This window comes from Rousettus aegyptiacus, unplaced genomic scaffold (assembly GCF_014176215.1).
Source record: "Rousettus aegyptiacus isolate mRouAeg1 unplaced genomic scaffold, mRouAeg1.p scaffold_m13_p_2, whole genome shotgun sequence".
In the NCBI taxonomy this organism is placed as follows: domain Eukaryota; kingdom Metazoa; phylum Chordata; class Mammalia; order Chiroptera; family Pteropodidae; genus Rousettus; species Rousettus aegyptiacus.
The window spans coordinates 68,310,398-68,330,850 of record NW_023416295.1 but is presented as its reverse complement, the minus strand read 5'-3'; the positions used below and the strand labels follow the sequence as shown (position 1 = coordinate 68,330,850).

At 34.1% G+C, this 20,453-nt stretch overlaps 1 protein-coding gene across 13 annotated transcripts in view; it reads right to left on the bottom strand.

The window, feature by feature from the left end:
* GTDC1 (glycosyltransferase like domain containing 1) overlaps window positions 1-20,453 on the bottom strand; it is a 355,599-nt gene that overhangs the window by 273,780 nt on the left and 61,366 nt on the right. For 6 of the 13 annotated variants that reach the window (XM_036236283.1, XM_036236281.1, XM_036236289.1 and 3 more), the window contains exons 1-3: window positions 4,900-4,963; window positions 3,153-3,241; window positions 911-1,040 (exon numbers count right to left, since the gene is read on the bottom strand). The exons of 1 other annotated variant lie outside the window; for it this stretch is intronic. Coding sequence is in view for 2 of the 12 variants with exons in the window: in XM_036236291.1 (XP_036092184.1) it covers window positions 911-1,002 (92 nt within the window). In the remaining 10 variants the exon portion in view is untranslated. Of the gene's footprint in view, window positions 1-910; window positions 1,041-3,152; window positions 5,437-7,925; window positions 11,310-20,453 lie in introns of those variants that run through there. 6 more of the 13 variants (XM_036236282.1, XM_036236292.1, XM_036236287.1 and 3 more) reach the window with 5 other exon arrangements.

The window sequence follows — 20,453 nt, the reverse complement described above, 5'->3', positions numbered from 1 at the left end:
CTGGAACCAATGTAGATCATTCATTAATAAAATTGTATTGTAGTAGCCACTTTTTGATGCAATTCAATTTCTGCTGTAGCCAAATCTCTGAATTTCTTTGTTTGGTGTTAGTAAGATTGTTTTAATGGGAAATATGAGAAGATTTAGGACAGGGGAAGAAAAAAAAGCTGCTCTCATGCTAAAAATGAGACTAGCTCAAAAAGCTAAATGTCACTTTACCTTGCAATCGACTTACACTATCAGCAGCTTAAAATATGCAGCGTAAATCTGAAAAGGGGGAACTCATATGGTACCATGGATAAAAAGTGAGCAGTGTGAGATGCCACAGAAAACATATGAAATACTTGTGAAAGTATTCTACAGAATGATAAGATGTCGGGCAGAGGAAATTAAAATGTATCAAAAATTGGGGGAGGGGGGATCAAACAACTGAATTAACACTCATGCAATACTCTCTACTGAATTTTAACACTAAAGCATGTACCATATGCTTAAAGGAAGATTACTAATATTTTTGACCACATAAACATAAGAAATCACTTTGTTATTACATGTTACCAATATTTGACATTGAACAAGATATTCATATCACCTGTCCAGCGGTTATGTTTAAAATCTGTATTGATATTCAAATGAAATAAAATGTTAGTTATAATTATAAACATTGTATTTAATAAAATACAATCATAGCTAAAATACTAAATTTAGTATTTATTCAACTTTGTTGACATCCCTTAATTAGTTTACTTCTCCATGTTTCTACAAATACAATGATTAAGTTACTATATCACAATTCCTACGAACTGTATGACATCAAACTATAACAATATAATAGCTTTGATATGTGTTCTGAATTAAACAAAACTATCGAATTTATTACATATGAAAATGAAAACTCAACAGCACTTACCAAAAGAACTGCTCAAACATTACAGGCCTTAAATATATTTCTACTATGCCTCTGTGTATAGTTAGAATAATTGAATAAATAGGACAATTCATACTGCAGTTCCGAAGTCAGTGAAAGATATATTCTTGCCCTAAAAGAGATAAAGGGCTTAATTACAAATAAAAATTACAACACTAAATGTATTTAAAGTCAATGAATAGTATTTAACATACAATAAACATTATTTGACATATGTGAACATACAGAATGAAAGAGTTTTTTGGTCTGTATTCTCTTTTACCAGCAATTCTAATATTATCAGACCTTGGCACAGATGATTCCAGACAGACAGCTATGCATTTAAAAATGTCATAATTCTGACGCTTAAAATGTTGACCTAAAGATTTAATTGATACAACTTAACAGGCATCCCACCACATTCATTTCAGCTGCTCTATAGAAAAAGCCACCTTATTAAATACAAGTTAAAAAACAGCATTGGGGGAATGAGGAATCACAGTATTTATTACATGTGCATTACATACAAGGCAATTTGAGTATTTGTTTGTTTTGTTAAAGTAATGAGCCAATATGTTGTTGAACCTGTCTTGAGAATGAGAGAAAATAACAGGTGAGTTTATTTAATGCATACTACTGATTTACCTATTTTACAAATCCTTTTAATGATTTTAGAGCATTTTCTAAATTAAAAATAAATCTCTGAAATAAAGAATTGTCAGATTGCACAAGTTTATCTTAATGTACTATAAAGATATAGTATTTCCCAGTATACACGTCACTTAAAAATCTTTTACATTAGTTATTTTAACACGAACCACTGTTTCTCTTCAGTCGCATTTGTTGCAGTCACAAAAATACATGAGTTTTTCCTCCCAAAATAATTTCTTATTGCCAAAAAACACTGACAATTTTTAAAATAAAAAGCAGTCAAAATAATATCAATCTCCTCCTAAGAAACATATCCTGCTTATTTAACTATTTTTATCTTGATCGTGAAACATTAATTTTTAAAACAGATCACTCAAAAGTAAATCATTTGTTTTTATTTAATACAATAGAAAACATTTACATCTGGAGGAACATTCTACAAAATTTCATAGAATGCTTGCTCACAGTAAAAATCTAGTCTCCTGCTCAAATCATCACTTAAAAATCATAATGCTATATTTCCACACCTCTTGTAATAGAAGGTCACTAATTATAATTGAGAGAGAATTGGGAAACTTAAATACACTTCTGTGCTTTATCTTGCATTTTGATTTCAAAGAAAAAAAATTTTAAGTGCACACCCTTATATTTCAATGGAAGTTGATCTGGTTATCCAGAAATACTCACTCGACATTCTAAAAAAGAGTACTCATTTTGTAAAAGATGTGAACTGACCCTGAGTTTTAGACAAAAGTTGAAAACAATGGCAGACCTTTTGGTCTCAACGAGAGTATCTTGGCATAAAAACCCATACAACACAAGCGACAATCAATCAAGAGTTTTTGTTCAAATAATAAGCTGTGAAGCAAGATAAGATTTCAACCAATCAAAAATTCTATGTCAACATGACCAAAGTTAGCAATATTCAGTATTCAGAAGAGTTTTCTGAAAACTGCGGCAAAAATGCAACTGTGAAGGAACTCTAAGAGAGCTGGAAAAGGCAAACTTAACACAAGCTTCTATAAGGAACAATGCCATTCACTAAATGCGGAAGTTGTGAAGAGAATGATGTTTCTATTAAGGAAGAAAATATTTTTTTTTTCATGATGGTGGTCTTTGTGAAGATAGAGGAAGATAGGGGAAAAGAATGGTTTAAGTAGGAAAGACTAAGGCTGCATGCCACCCTTCAGTGATGCTGGGAGGGTAGACCCTCTGCCTCATGAAAACTACTGCCAGAACCAAGCTACACAAAACATCTTGGCTGCCAGCCTAGAACAGTGCCAGGCTGTTTTTATTTTTGTGCTAGACTCCCTCGATTGAGACAGTGTGGGATTGTCACTTTGATGCACATAGAGAACAAAGAATAATATAGCATGGCGTGGAGGGGGGATATTTTTGCCCCTTTAAAGTCAGATTGGTGTTTGTTTTCTTTGACAGGTCTTGAAAAGACCCATGAAACAAAAGTTATGCTGAAGAATGGATCAAATGCCCAAAGAAATTGTGTGAGTACAATATTGCCAACCTTTTAAAAGCCATGTAGGAGATTAACATTCTAAAAAATCAGACTTAAAAGGAGTCCAAGTCATATACATACCTGTTTAAGAAGCCAGAGACCAAGAAATACATGACTCACAAAGACAAATCTTATTTAAAATATGATAGCATAAAGGAAGGCCAAAAAATCTGGTGGGAAAAAAAAAGAACTAATATAAGTATTATAATCTTTAGGTCACTATTCAGAGGCAACTGTGTCAACTGCTATTCTCACCTTGATTTCCCCCAAATTAAATAATCTGATTAAAAGATTATAACATTAGAAGCAAACAATTTTATGCCCTTACAGTGAAAGAGGTGATAAATGATCAAAAATGTTTAAAGGATTTAACCACAAATCATCTACAAAATTGCCACAGACACAAACAGGAAAACCGTCTCTTCTATCATATTCAATTCTGTACTAGAAACAAAGCTAACACAAATGAGAAAGCCAAGTGTGTGCTGCTGCAAGCTTCAACTAAATACACTACTTGAATCTGGTGACTCAAACGCCAATAAACTATTAGCTCCTAGAGGTATGACCTTTTTCTCTCTATGCACAAGATAAGTAGAGGTAAAGGTCCACTTCCCACAAACCAAAAGAAAAGAAAGAATGAACTGTGACAAGCCCAGATCCCATGCTGGCATATTTTACATTAAGCTCAGCATCATCTAAGAGCAGTATGTTTCTCTAGGGGGGGAAAGTTGTGAAACTAATACAGTGTTGATGAAAAGCACCAAAGAGCTCTTAGTCCCTTCCTCCTGCACATCTCCATTGAATCGCTGTTAAAAGAAGACCAACGGCTATCAGAGAAATAGCAAAAACTAAAGCACTTGCCTGCTATTCTACATGGAAGCATGGAGCATTTACCACCTGAGCCTATCTAATTTCTGACAAAATGATCCCCTGGCCACATGATTCTCATAGCAAGTTACGATTAGTGTTGGGAAAGGCAATGGGGGAGGGAGAACTTGGGGAAGAAACCAAGTGAGAACTGTGGCCAAACTTAAAACGATATACATGCTTCTCTTATTATGCAAATTAGTGCCCCTGCGCAACGCTTTGGGACAAAATCTGTGGTAAAGGTTTCAGGTACGATGATTTACGCCGGGTGGCAAGGGTAAGTCTGCCATACAATCAAAGAATGCATTATTTTGCTCCTCAGTTCTCCTTTCACATTTCCTTTCTTTTCTCTAGGATATACTGCTGATGTTATTACCACGTGGGACACTGATAGTTGTAGGCAAGCATTCATGTGTTGCCAAAGTGGTCCAGAGAATGATGTCTAGCTGGCTTTAGTTCAACAAGTAATATGAGGCAAAAACAGGAAGCAAAAAGAATGAAAGGTGTAGAAGAAGCTAGCCAATAGCCTGTTTTTTCTGTTTATTAATGACGCGGATGAAATGGAGAGAAATTTAGAAAAAGCAGCCAAGCCGACTGAATTACAAAGAAAGATTAAAGGAATTAAATGTGTATAACTTGGCTGACAACCAAGGAACAATATGAGAGCTGTCCACAACTCTCCAAAGTATATACATAAAAAGAAGTGGGGAATTTTTATCTACAATAGAAGTGTGAATATATGAAATAATAATGAGATAAAATAAAAATAAAGAAATCTGACTTCCAAGCACCAGAGGAAGTCATCTGGTAAAATTTAAAAAGGTTGCTTCCTTCTCTTAAGAAGAAATACTTATCATCTTACTGACCCACACCGCAGTGAAGAGTAGATGATAGGAAATAATGCCACACTGCCAGAAGACGGAATCTATGGAGAAATACAAATGAAGTAACATGTGCTTACCGGATGATCCAGTTATACTGTGATGTCTCTCTTTACAAGTCTGATCTGGCTAAGGCAGAGGTACCTGTGAGATCATGAAGGGCATAGTTACCTTCAAAATAAACCCTGCTTGAATTATGAATCCTGACCTGGACAACAATTTACTTGAATGATCTAGTAGTCTGATTCCTGAATATCACGAGATAAAAGAAGAATCTCCAAAAACAGAAATGTTCTGGGTTTTAACTAATGAGAGCTTCTTTCAGTCTTTCCAAGGACTTCAATTATAACTCAATTATAATTTTTGAGTTATAATATATAATATTATACATAAATATTTGAGTTATAAATCAATTATAACTCAAATAACAATAATAATAATTCAGATTAGAGGTCCTTAATGTTGGTACACGGATGGCCCTCAGGAGACTATATACGCCTCAATGATACATGTAAAATTTGCGAATTTACAAAGTGACAGTAATCAAAACAGCATGGTATTGGCAGCAAAACAGACACATGAACCAATGTAACAGAATCGAGAGTCCAGAAGTAAACCCATATTTATATGGGCAAGTAATTTCTGACAAAAAAAAGGCAAAAACATACAGTGGAGAAAGGAAAGCCTCTTCAATAAATGGTGCTGGGAAAACTGGAAAGCCACCTGCAAAACAACAAAACTAGACTGTTGTCTATCACCACACACCAAAGTTAACTGAAAATGGATTAAGGATCTAAATATAAGACCTGAAACAATAAAACACATAGAAGAAAATATAGGAACTATACTCAAAGATCTTGGACTTAAAGAGGATTTTATGAATTTGACCTCAAAAGCAAGGGAAGTAAAAGCTAAAATAAATGAATGGGACTACATCAAACTAAAAAGCTTCTGCTTAGCAAAAGAAATTGTCAACAAGGTAAAGAGATAACCATCTGAATGGGAAATTATATTTGCAAGCAACACCTCCAATAAGGGCCTAATATCCAAAATATACAAAGAACTAACGCAACTCAATTAAAAAAAAAAAAATGATCCAATCAAAAAATGGGCAGAGGGCCTGAACAGACACTTCTCCCTAGAGGACATACAAACGGCCAACAAATATATGAAAAGATGCTCCACATCGCTAGCTATTAGGGAAATGCAAATCAAAACCACAATGAGATACCATCTCACACCTGTTAGACTGGCTATAATCAACAGGACAAGTAATAACAAATGTTGGAGAGGATGTGGAGAAATAGGAACCCTCATACACTGCTGGTGGGACTGCAAATTAGTACAGCCACTACGGAAAACAGTATGGAGGTTCCTCAAAAAACTAAGAATTGATTATGATAGGATCCAGCAATCCCTCTACTGGGTATTTACCCTAAAGACTTGAAAACTCATGTCCGAAAAGATATTTGCACACCAATGTTCATAGCAGCATTATTCACAGTGGCCAGGACATGAAAGCAACTGATGTGTCCTACGATAGATGACTGGCTAAAGAATTTGTGGTACACATATATATGGAATATTACTCAGCCATAAGAAGAGATGAAACACTGCCATTTGCGACAACATGGATAGACCTTGAGATAATCATGCTAGACGAAATAAGCCAGACAGAAACAGTTGAAAATCACATGATATCACTTATATATGGGATATAAACCTAAAAGCAACAAATGAGCAGGACAAACGAACAGAGACTCATGGACATGGACAACAAACTAGTGGTTACTAGAGGACTATAGACTAGTGGTTACTAGTGGGGTGGGGGAGGAGCGGGGAGGTAGATGGGGTAAAGGGAGTCAAATACTGGGGAGGGGGAAAGGGAGGGTGAAGTAGGTAAAGGGGATAAAATATATGGTAGCTTAAGGAAACTAGACTTTGGGTGATAAGCAATAGAATATACAAGTGTTACATTATAATGTACACCTGAAAATTATATAATTATATTACCCAATGTTACCCCAATAAACTTAAAGAAAAATAAAGCATCATTGAAGAATACATGATTAGTCATTATACCAGCAATTATGAAGAAAAGAACAAAACAATTGTTTTGAGGTAATATTTATTTTCCAAAATATTTTATAAGTAAAGGAAAATAAATTTTTAAAAGGTGTCAATTATTATACAATGCACATTTTTCTTATTTTGAACTCTCATGCCTTCTTTCATATAGAATATTTCAGTGTATAACTTCAAAAAATAATAAAATAAATATTTTGCTTTTCTTCAAAAAAAATGTTATGAGTTTATGTAAATGCATCTCTCTGTAGAGAGGATCACTAGTCAGATTTGCAAAAAGGTCCACAATGCAAAAAAATCTGTCAAGAACCTTTGTTGAGGACAGTCTAAAACCTCAGAGCCAGATTGGAAAGCATATGTATGGGTAATCAGTCCAGGTTTGGGGTTTTCACCCCAGGGAAACAATGGAGGTACACAGACATTTGTAGATCTGGGATAAATACTTTAAGAACAATATTACTTTCTGGGAGAGCATTACATCAGTTTTAAACTCTTACTTAACTTACACAGCCCTATGTTCTCTGCAAACTGTGCACAGTGAAGAGAATAAGATGTTACCATATACCCAAAGGTGGATATTGTGACTTTCCTGTTCTGTAAATACTAAAGTCAGAATCCTTAAGTATATGGATACTAGAAAGGTCAAAACTAACATAGTAACTCACCCATAAAGGAGGAGCCAGCAAAGCAAAAAGAAATGTATCTCCCAAACAGTGTACACAGCACAAAACCCATTTTTAAAAGACGTATTTTAAACAGTAATCACAGACTCAGAATAACCTATACTAGAAAAAAACAAGGGTGAAGAACTTTCCAAGTACTGTGAATAAGTCACAGCCTCAGAGAGAAGGTTGAGACATGTCACCAAAAAAAAAAAAAAAAAAAAAAAGTGAAGAGAAAGAGAAAGGCTAAGAAAACAATAGAGTGGGGGAGGGTGGCATTTTTGAGATGGCCTATTTGAAATAATTATCATGTTGTATATTCTCTCAAAAAATAACTCACTTCCTGAGCATGTACCTACCAGGCATTGCAGCTGGTGGTGGGAATTCAGCAGTGACAAAGTTTGCCCTGCTGAAGCTTAATTCTGGGGAGAGGAGAAAGAATGCAGGGAGATTAGTATAACAGCAGTATCATTTCATGATACATGATATGAAAGTAACAAACAACATGAGGAGACTGAGGTTAGGGAGAATGGCCTACATCTATCTAGTATGTTACAGTGATGTTCACTTCAATTCTCAAAGTTAGTTGTGCTCTTAGAGAACTGAGACTGGGAAAACACCATCGGGGCACCTACTCAGACCTCTTTATTTCAGAGATGAGCACAGGAGAGCTATTGTAGAAGACAAAGTATCACAACCTCATTATTTCCAAATATCAAAATACACACACCTAGACTGAGTTGTCATTTTATGATGCATGCTCTGCCTTTACAAGAGAAGCCTGAGAAATACTGAATAGCATTTCTGAATCTTTTTTAAAAACTGGCTGACGATACTGTGTACCCTTAATTTTAACAAAGAACCACATTTCATCCAAGTGTACACAATAACTATTCAAAAGTTTTAAAAATAATCTTAAAGTCCAAAAATAAAAATAAAGTGATGCTGAATAGAAAAAGGTACGGAAATCTATTTATTCATACACCTATACCTGAAAAGAGGGCATCCTTGATGGTAAGGGGGTTAGGGACTTTCAGGCTCAGTGAAAGACGCTAGCATTCCACCTTCACACACCAGTCATCACCCCTGCCCTCTGTTCCCCACCATCCATCACCAGAGATACCCAACAAACAGGCATATACAGAGGCCATTTCAATTGCTAAATGACGCTATTAGAATATCACTCTGAGCCTAAGTGCTTAAAAAACATGTAAAAAGACAGATAGAAGCGCTTACCAAAAAAAAAAGTATATTCTACATGCTATCATTATACAAATGTATTTCATAATTTTTAAAATTATTTAAGGAAAAAGAAAACCTGTTTAGAAGTCAGAGATTCCAAAAGATCAATGATATAAAGCTTCCCTAAAGCCAGAAAGAAGTCCTATTACATTCTCTTCTTAACACTTGCAGACCAGATTACCCACAGTATACAACCTAAGATAGCAACCTTGAGTCCTTTTCTTTTGAATGAGAGGATGTTCTATGACATCTGTCATCTCATTGAACAGAAGCGATGCTACGGACTAGAAGGGCTGATCCATTTCTCCTTGGAAGAGGCTACCCCCACAAAGCTAAAGAGCTCTTAAGAGCTGCTTCCAGAATGCGGCGCCAAGTTTTTTTGGTCAGAGACACAGTAAGCCTTTTCCTTTAAACGTCTCACAAGTCAGGACTTTTCACAAAATCTACACCAAAATATGACTTATTCACATTAATTTTCTTTGTATTGCCATCATTCACTGTCTTCATTTTTAATTTAGTGATATTTTTAGCCAAATGAAATGAAATACAGTTTTCCTCAATCTGTTTCAGCTCTACTCTTCATCTTCTGGGACCCAGTTCACGTGGTCCTTTAACAACTATGTATTTCACACCAAACCAGATATCTCCCTAAGGCTTACCAATCTAGCCTCAAGGCTTATTTCTTAAATAAAAGCAGACGCTTTGTAAACCTGAAATTTGCAAACTAAAGGAACAAATCAACTATCAAAAGACCTAGTCGTATGTAACAGTTACCTCTAAGCAGAGTTTAAAATTCATTTCAATTTATTATTTTTTTAAAGAAACAGCCATTGAATTTTTCCCTTTGCAAAATACTGTGTTTAATGGCCTAGTTAAATTAGAGGTGATAGTGTGAAGCAAGTGTTTTAAATTGGTAAATTCTAAACCTTTTAATGAAAGTACATCAGTCAGAAGTTTTAATAAGACTCAGCAGGACAGAGAAGAATTAACAGTCTGTAGGTATCAAAAGGGGGTGATAGGCAATGATAACCTTAATCATTTGCATAGGGATTTATAATTTCATTGCTTAAAGGTTAATGAAATTATGTGGTATTTTGCTCACTCTTATCCAGAAAATGATTTCATGGCTTGGTTTGTATATATTTATTGACTGAATCGTGTAACAGAAGAAATGACTCTTTTAACCAATTAATCTACTGCATTTTCACTCATGCACTCTTGGGTATACAACTATCATCTGTTCTAACCATTATCTGGTGCCTTAAAACAAAAACATAAAGTTCCCAACAGCATCTCAGAAAAAAGAACAAACTCATAATCAGAACTCTAAAAGTATAGTAAGTTGCTAAAATGATTGTTTTTTAAAAAAATTAGATGCATTCCTTAATCTATTTTGTACTTCAAGTCACCTACTGCTACATAGTTGCTTGTGCCAAATATTAACATAAAATCTACCCTAGAGATTGATGAAGGTATTCAAGAAACTTACTTGAAAAAAGAATGGAGAAATGCTAACAATAGACACAAATAATTAGAACAGGTAAAACAATAAAAGAATTCTAGGCTAGCACAATAGCTTTAAAACCTCAAAGGGCAAAAACCAAAGTGTCATTGCTTCACTGAGTACCCCAGAGGTGTTCAAGGCCAGCACTCTGCTTGGTAGCCAGTGCCAGTGGAAAACTGCAAAATCTAACTGTGGGAAGAGTAGTGTTTCCTACTCTGGCTGCACATCATAATCACTTGGAGGGCTTTAAAAAAATCAATCAATAAATAAAGCTGATACTTGGGCCCCACAACCAGATATTCTGGTTTCATCGGTAATTTTTTTAGAAGCTCCCTAGGTGATTTCTCATGTCCAGCTGGGGTTAAGAAATGCTGCTACAGACACTGGGTCTCAAAGTGTGGTCCCTAGCAAAGTGTGTTCCCTAGACCAGCAGCAGCATCAGCAGCTGAGAACTTCTTAGAAATGTAAATTCTGAGACCTCACCCCAGACCGAAAACTCTGGGATGGTATTTTGAGGAGCCCCTCAGAGGATTCTGATGTACACGGATGTTTAAAAAGTACTACTTTACACTTGATCTTAGACAAAAAGCCAAGAAGCATTGAAAAGCACTGCTTTCAAGAAAAAAAAACAAACAACAACAAAAAATAGGTTTCAATCCTCCCTCCACAATTTACTGGTTGTATGACCTTTAGTCAGCTCTCTAAACCTCACTTTCCTTACATGCGAAATAATAGAGTCCGCTAACATTTGTTAAACATGTGTTACCAGATAATGTGCTAATAAGCACTTTACGTACATTATATAATTTAACCCTTACACCAAGCTTACCAAGTAGAAATGACTTATACCCAAAGATGATGAAACTCAATCAAGATTAAAAAGTGAATAAGCAGAATCAGAATTTAAACTCGAATTTTTCAAATTCCAAAATCAATGCTCTTTCCCTATTCCACTATCATCCATTAAGTGATTGCATGCCTTGGTTTGTATATATTTATTGACTGGATCCCTCCCTCCCCTCCTACTTTCTTCCTTCCCTCCTTCCCTCCCTCCCTCCCTCCCTCTCTCCTTCTTCCCTTCCTTCCTTCCTTCCTTCCTTCCTTCCTTCCTTCCTTCCTTCCTCTTTCCTCCTGTCTTCCCTCCCACTTTCCTTCTTTCCTTTCTTCCCTCCTGTCTTTCTCACTTTCTTTAGGAGAAAGCTTATTTTCCTACTGAAAAGCTGGAGATTAACTAGCATGTATGTTATTTAGTGAGGGACTACAAAGTACTTAGCATTCTGCCATATTCCAGAAAGAAAAGGATGAAAATTTTAAAAATTTAATAATCATAGCAATGAAGAACAAACTAGATGGAGACACACATTTTGCAAAACATAGGGACACGTATGATTTAGTTCTAAAAGTGAGTCAAAACCCAAAAAGTAACTCATGAGTTCATGAGATTAGAGCTCAGAGACCAAGACATGATGTCAGAAGGAGGTGTAGCTTATCCTGAAAAGGGGTAAAAATTCTGTCCTGCACAGCAGGAAGAAACAAGGGTTTGAGCATAGTAACACAGCTAAGTAAGGTAAATAGGTCCAGACTATGACTTAAAGTAAGAAGAATAATTTTACTACAGTAAAAATATAAAAAAAAATTTCACAGAAAATTTTGGATGCACTGATAGTAACAAAGGTAAACTTAAAGTCTGATCATAAGTACTAATCCTAGAAAAAAAAAATCAACCTAGGATTATAACGGGGAAAAAAAATAGGAGAAAAAGTCATTTCTTGTACTAAAAGTGTTTTGATCCACTCTCTACTATGGTATTTCCATGGGCAATTTGTATGCATTACATAGCATTTTCAATCATTCACTAATCCAACCAACACTAACTGATCACATTTAGTCAGTCACCAAGGATAAAAAGATAAATAAGATACTGACCCAGGCACATGAGCATTTATGTAGGAAGCAAACCACCAAGTGTTTTATGCTACATTTACATGAAGTTATTAGGAATTAAGAAGGCCACTACAGAAAGACCAATTCTTAGGAATGACTTCTGTGAAATTCCTGAAAGTCAATGAGGTATAAGCTAGCCAAAGTGTTCCACATGTAACATATGTGTACTTTGTTTATGCTAGCACCACAACCATCAGCTCGTAAGTGGAGCATCCCAAGCTCCATCCACAATTAGACTTACTTATGCCTAAGAAGGGCAGGCAAACATAAAATCTAGAGGTAAAATTTTTAATACTCACATCATTCATGTCATTATTCACTGAGGAATAATGAATAACTATGCCCAGAAACCCACCGGAAGATTCTACCTGTGTATTAATGAAGGAAAATGTGAGGAACAATAGGCTGACTGAATTCACTAGCACCTCAGATTTCCAACTCTGTCAATGATAGTCCAGTATTGCATATCATTTTATTTAATTCTACTATAATCTGGCATTTGTCTCTAAGAACCAATTTAAGAAGTATATATATACACACCAGACTATGCTTAAATGATGAGGTGACAGGGTTATTTTTTCTCAGAATAAGCGTGAACTGAACTTGCTATGATATTAGAAATTATAGCATTTTTCACACTAACTATATTTAAGAATCAATAATATATCTTTAATGAGCCTGTTTATTAATAATGTATACCAATATAATCGAATAACTGAATCCCAGAGTTAAAAACTACTTGTAAGGTCACCAGGCAAAACACGAGCTTTTATTCCCCGCAGTATCTAGGACACATACAGTTAAAACTAAAACAATGGCATAAAAGCCCTCCAAGTACTTTGAGTAATAAATTTCTTTGGCACCAATATATCTAATTCATATATGCTAATATATTTTACTAAAAGTAAATCATCTATCATCTCATTCTTTAATAACAAAAGGTAGTACAATTTATTAAAAAGTGGTTGGTATAAAATCATCTTTTAAAATATTCAGACCATGCCATTCAGATATCCACATACACTTGGATCTATACACATTAAAGAACTTGTTTAGATTTACTGAAGCTATACCTGCTCTCAAGAAATAAAAAAGTTGTGAAGGTTGATCAAACACAACTTTGCCTCAAGTATCATATTAATGTTTTCCACTAACTAACACTGTCCTAATATAATCCAAAGGTTAATATAATCCAAAAGTTTCTCTTTATTTCTATATTTAAATCGTCACAAGTTTGATCAAGTGTGCAAATCCCGATGGGTTCTGGGTTCCCTTCAAAATGTCTTATAGGAACATTAAAAATTGAATGGGCATAAACAACTCCCACAGAGCAGAGCTCATGAAAGCATTGCTGTGATCTCTAGGCTTCACGTGCAACAACACTGGGGAAGTCTGCAAGGGAATATGAGCAACTAATTACTGCCTTTTGCTTAAGGGCAGGTGTGCTGATCTCTACAGGTTTCTCAGTTGCAGTGCTCTGCCTACTACGTTGCCTCTCGGAGACACTCAGTGTAACCACTTGCTGAAGCCCTGCAACACATCTGATAGAATACCAGGCCATTATGTGTTCAGGAAGAAACATGCTGTGACTTCTTAAAGATATCACTAAGGAAAAACAGCAGCTGAAAAGGTTTTAAATGGTTTGTGAAAGAATACTATAAGGCAGTATAAAGAGTAACACAGTTTTATCTGTCACACATTAGACAAGGATACCAATGTTGTCTTAATGAGTACAGAAAGTTTTCCCAAGAAATAGTTATTTTCAAAACAAAAAAGAAAAAAGAAAAAAACTAACTAAATAATAATTTCATGTCAGTCCATCTTTTCTCATTCATGAAAGACAGTGGCCAGCGCTGGGAATGCAATTTTATCAGGACCAAAAGAAGACCTAAGAAATTATCCCCTATAGGAAGTTAGTAAACAAAACAGTCACCTGATAATAGGGGAGGTGTATATTCTATTCACATGTGAAGCCACTTACAGGATTAATATCCTTAAAACCTTCCCCAAAGTACTTGGAAAGAAGTATGCTTAATAATGAAGAGACACATAAACCAAAGACAAACAAAAACAGCCCCTGCTCCACTACTTGCAACCTGCATGATCTTGGGCAAGAAACAACCTTTCTGTGCCTCGACTTCTTCATCTAATGATTCACAAGACCTACCTCATCAGGGATGTTTTCAAATAAGACAGTGTCTCTTAACTATTTGGCCAGGGCAATCACACAGTAAGTGGTTAATAAATTATAATTAGCATTATGAAAATTACAAAGTACATTCGTCTCTTGTTCTAAGTAGAACACTAGCCAAACAAAAAGCATCTTGGAAAGTAAAGATTCATCACAGAATGCTATTCAGAAATTTGTTACATGGAGGATCTTTTTAAATAAAAATATACCACCTGGCTTTTGAGCAATCAAGCAACAAACAAACACACAAACACAACTTTTAACTAATTCTTTTTTTTTCTGAATAATTATTCATCTTGATGAAAAGGTCTTATTTCTAATACTAAAATTTTATGGAGAACAGTAAGGTAAGGAAAGTTCTAATATTTCAAATTTTCATCTACTTAAGAAAATCTCTCTGGTACTATCAAGGTTAACATTCTTAGGCAATGAATCTGTTCAGAATAAAGAAATGTGTGTAAATGATAATATGATATTTAACCAATTATTTTTATCCAAAGTTCCCTATTTAGTGTTGTTCTTCAACCAAATGGAATTAAGATGGTATCGCTGATCATCATTAATATGAATCACCAGTTGTGTAACCACTGGTCTTTAAAAAAATTAATAAAAGCAAAAATCAAAATTGTTCAGATTATTCACAAAGGAACCAAAAAGGGCAAAAGAATTTAAAGCAAAATGTGTACAAAACACATTAAAATAACATAGTATTTCTGAAATTAAAAATGATTAGACCCATGGGAATATAATTATTTGAGGCAATATCCCTCCCACTCTCAGCAGACTATAAATATCAAGGGCTTATTTCTTCAAATCTGGACAATGCAATAACATTCTCTTCTCTTTTCCTTTAATTTGTACTTCCCCTTGTCCATCCCTCTAGTTTCCAATGGAATCCCAACCATCATAAATGTTAAGAACTTACCTGCTGCGCTTTCTTTAATGCAGACCCAATTATACCACTCCTATACCCCAAAATCTATTTTAACTGGGGAGGCAGACATACGGATAAGTAAAGAGGTATGTGTGGGTATGTGTATCCACATATGCATGCATGCTTGCACAGACACAAAATACTAAGAGAGGATAAGCCAGAGGTCAATTCATTTGGCCTAACCTAACTCAAGGAAGGCTTCATACAACTGATGACAGCTGGATAAAATAGTGCCTACAAACAAATTCAAAGTTCCAGGCCATGAGAAACCATTATAAAGCCTCTATCTGCTGTGTTCCAACTGCACCCTCACACACTCTCTTGACATGGACCTAGATGTCCTCATTCTCTAAACATAGTGGACACTCTGCTATCACCTGGCCTCTGCCAGTCCTTCTGCCCTGAATCCTTTTTTCATCTTCCCCACTTTCAATATTTTAAAAATATATCGTTAAAAAAGCCAAATATTTCACTTCTACATATTTTTCTCATACAGTTAAATCAATGGAATCCCACCCACCATGAATGTTAAGAACTGAGTCAAAAAGACTTTGGACTTTGCAACAACAAGCAGGAAGACAAGTAACTCAAAAATTCTAAAGGAAAGTGATTTTTAATTAAAACTATTCAGGTAAAATATCAATCAAGTGAGAAAACTGAATAAAGATATTTTTCTCTCACATTACCTTTCTCAGGAAACTACTACAGGATATATACCAAAACATATCAGAGTAAGACGAGGAAAACAATATGAAACCCGGGAAGAGGCGAAGGGGCTCCTAATGGAACAGCAAAGGAAAAGCAAGGGAAGAGAAATGTAGAAAATGAAAATGGAAGGCTCCTGAAAGAATATATTCAAGAAAAAAATAATCTGATGTGATTTATTTTATGGAAAATTATACTAAGAAGTTCTAGATGATATAGGAAGAAATATTAAGAGTGACAAGAAACTAAGCAAATGAAAAGCAGGACTTTACTAATTCCATGAAAAACATAAAAATTAGAAGTGAACTTTTAATCAAGAGTTCATTACAATGCTTAGTTATAAACATCTGCATAGTATAATGGTGTAACACTAAAAATAAATTAATCAGAAGTCATAATCTAACAATACTGGGAATATGCAGAGAAGGGATGGCAGCATAAAGGTGAAAAATCTGCAAAGACCATAATATAAAGTCAATAAAAAATATCTAAACTAAATGAATCAAAGACTATCGTATAAAATCAACAATATCTAAAATAAATGTGTGTATCTGTAATTTAGCAGTATGAGATACATAACCGGAAGAAACAGATGAAAGGTTAAAAATAGTTGCCCCTAGAGAAGGAGACTAGAAAGAGTGGGTGAGGAATCACTGTGTTCTCTAACAGGCCTTTAACAACTAGAATTTTAGACTAGGTGAATGTACTACTTTGACAAAATAAGAATTAATTTAAAACAATCTGTCACATTCACCAGAATGTTTCTGACAGTGTTTTTCATAGTAGTAAAAAGCAGAAACAATCAAAATCTTCAATAAGAGAAGACTAGTTAAATAATTTACATTATATCTATACAGTAGTTAAATGGCTATGTAGTCATTTAAAATGATGTTGCAGAAAAATATTTAATGACATGGAGAAATGTTTGAATCAGGAAATGAAAAACAACAGTTCAAAAACGGCTAAGGAACAAAAATGCGATACCTACGAAAATATCGATGGTAATTTTAGAATATTTTTCTCAATGCTTCTCTGACTTTCCAAATTTTCTAAATAGTAGTTTTTTAAATGGAAGAAAAAATATAGATATATAATTTAATGCTACTTATTACTCTATTTAAGTAGTATTACTTTATGAAGCCTTCCCTGATATTGGAGCCAGAATTAATTTTTCCCTTCACACTGCACTTTGTATGTGCCACCAGTAGAGCATTAATGCAATCAGCTTTGTAACACAGGTAATTGCTTGTCCATTTTCCCACTGGATTAAACCGCTGAAGAGAGGCCCATGTGTAAACCATCATAGTATAGGCTGAATGGAATGTGCCTGGACTTCTAAAGACAATCCCACAAAATGAGGAAATCCTAAAAATGGTCTGAGCATGACTTTAAAAAAAAAATTATTTATTTTAATAAGTTTCAAGTATACAGCACATTGGTTAAACATTTATATAGTTTATAAAATGATCCCCCTAATTGCTCCTTCTGGTTTTCCACTTAGCCAATATATTAATGCATTCTGAGCATTATTTTTTTTAAAAGTGTAGAATCATTGTGTTGAGAAGGATAATAAAAAATACAAGTTCTCAGGTTGGTTACTCTTATCACACTGCTGGTTAGTCCCATTTCACATAGAGTGTCTCTCAAATTGACTGCCGGAACATTTTTCCTTTTGCCTGAAGCCTTCAGTGAAACAGTGTTTAAATGCAGATCTTCAGGATTTCTTAATAAATCCACATTTATCACTCAAAATGCCAGGTACTTAAGGATAGGTTAGTAGAACATCAATTACGCAAAATGTTTCTATAAATAAATTAAAATTAGGATTATTTGTCTTTATGTGAGTATAAGATTTTCAAACTAAGTAGAAATTTAAATATGGTTAGTAGAGCAAATGTGAAAAAACATTTTATAATGTTTGGCTTTTATTTAGAACTCATTTCACGATAACTAACAAATAAAGCAGCACAAGTACTAGTAACAGAACTTTTCTGAGCAAAACCAGAAAACTCTGCTTATTGTAATATGTGAAAAATTCTTAACTCTTTCCTATAAAAAGAAATCAATGTTCAGTACATTTGATTAGAAGTCATAAAAGGATTCTAATATTTCATCTTGGTGGATGATTTTCTCCATGAGCTCAACCACTACTTTTCAGCATGCTTTTAGAATAGACAATGTGTGAGTGAGAGTCATAAAGCACAGAATGTTATGAAGTAAAGGGCTATTTTATCCACCCTCACTCTCTCATCCCCAGAGGTCTGAGCAGGAGGGCATAAGGACAAGGCAAATAGCCTTTTACTGAGCAAGGTTAAACTGTCTATTGAGTGACAACTGTGAAATAAGGAAGAAATTAAATTCTAATGGCAATAAGATCTGTAGACTTTTATTTCTTAAATTGTTTATCAACTTTTGAAAACAAACAAGGACATAACGGTTTAACTACAAAACAATAAAGGATAATATGCTTTACACAAGAATGTGCCACGAGTTGATTTTATATAAGTTATATGCAATATATTTATTACATGAGGAGACCAAGGTAGAAAAATTTTAAACCAAAAATGCTAGGAATAATAGCAACTAAACTTTACTTGAGCATCTCAAAAACTTTAATAAAATAAAACACATTGTTATTTTACAAAAAAAAATCAATTCATCATTTAAAAAACAAAACATCATTTCTGCATTACACAAAACACACTACTAAGAATTTCAGAAAATTTAAACAAATCTACAATACAGAAAGCAGATGAGCAATTGCCTAAAAGTTGAGATGGTGGCACACGAGGGAGACTGACTTGAAGAGGGCACGGAGAACTTTCTGGGGTAACAAAAATGTTCTGAATCATAACTGTGGTCGTAGGTACATAGCTGCATGTTTCTGTCAAAGCTCATCACATTGCCCACCTCAAATGGGTACAGTTTATTGTAAGTAAATTATACCTGAATAAAATTAATATAAAAAATGTACTCATTATGGTTGTCATGGCTGACAACTATTTCAATTACCTAAAAACTTTAATTGCAAATTTATTGTTTCTGACATACAAGGTTAAAGATATCATGAGTAAAAATCAGCTAAGTGACAGCATTAGTTTACAGTCACCAATCATAATAACTTATTACAGAGCTCAAATACACTGCCACCCATACTGTACTTATCTATATTACTTTATTTTACTGGCTATTTTTTTCCTCCTGAATTAAGTTATGGGCAAAAAAAAATGTACTATGTATTAACAGCATCCTCCAAAATCTAGCTCAAATTGCTTCACTAAAGTGTTTATTCATTGACTTATACCCTGAAATGTTTCAGATAACTATCATTTCTTAATAATAAACGAGCAGCAATTCTTGAAAAAATATAAAAACAGCTATCTTGATTTCACATACTGAACAATGTTAGTTTCGAAGATTAATACTCTTTTTCATAATCACATTTAAACAACTATTTCATATTTTAAAAAGTAAAGTTATCTAGTAGGTATTAAATAGCTGATATGAACTCACAAAACAAGCCACCATATAAAAGTATAGCTTTTAAAGTGAAAATATTACAAGTTTATTTCTTTCCATATGTGACAGTGTTACCATTATATACAAATTTTACTATAATAATTGCCAATAATATATCCATTTCTAAAAATAACATGACATTATTTCACACTTAATAACAAATTGGTTTAAGATGACTTGCTTCACAAATCTTAACAAGAAAACACTTGAACAGTTTACTAATTATTATTTTAAAAATTAATTACACAGTAATCAAGACAGTGTGGTACTGGCGAAAGAACAAACAAACAGATCAAAGGAACAGAAAAGAGAGCCCAGAAATAGACTTACACAAATATAGTCAACTGATATTTCACAAAGGAACAAAGGCAACTCAATGAAGGATTGTTTTTTTAACAGATGGTGATGGAACAACTGGACATCTACATGCAAAAACCTGAATCTATATATAGACCTTATACCCTTCACAAAAAAATAACTCAAAATGGATAGATTACAAAAGTAAATATAAAATTTTAAACTATAATATACCTAGAAGATAATATATGAGAAAACACAGCTGATCTTGGTTTGGCCATGGACTTTAAGGTATAATACCAAAGGTACGATCCAAAAAAAAAGAGTTGTTAAGTTGAGCTTCATTAAAAGTTAAAAACTTCTGCTCTGTAAAAGACACTGTCAAGAAAATAAGAAGACAACATACACACCGAGAAAAAAATATCTCCAAAAGACACACATATGATAAAGGGCAAAACATACAAAGAACTCTTAAAACTCAACAATAAGGAAACAAACCACCCAATTTAAAAATGAGCAAAAGGTCTGAACAGACACCTCACCAAAGATGG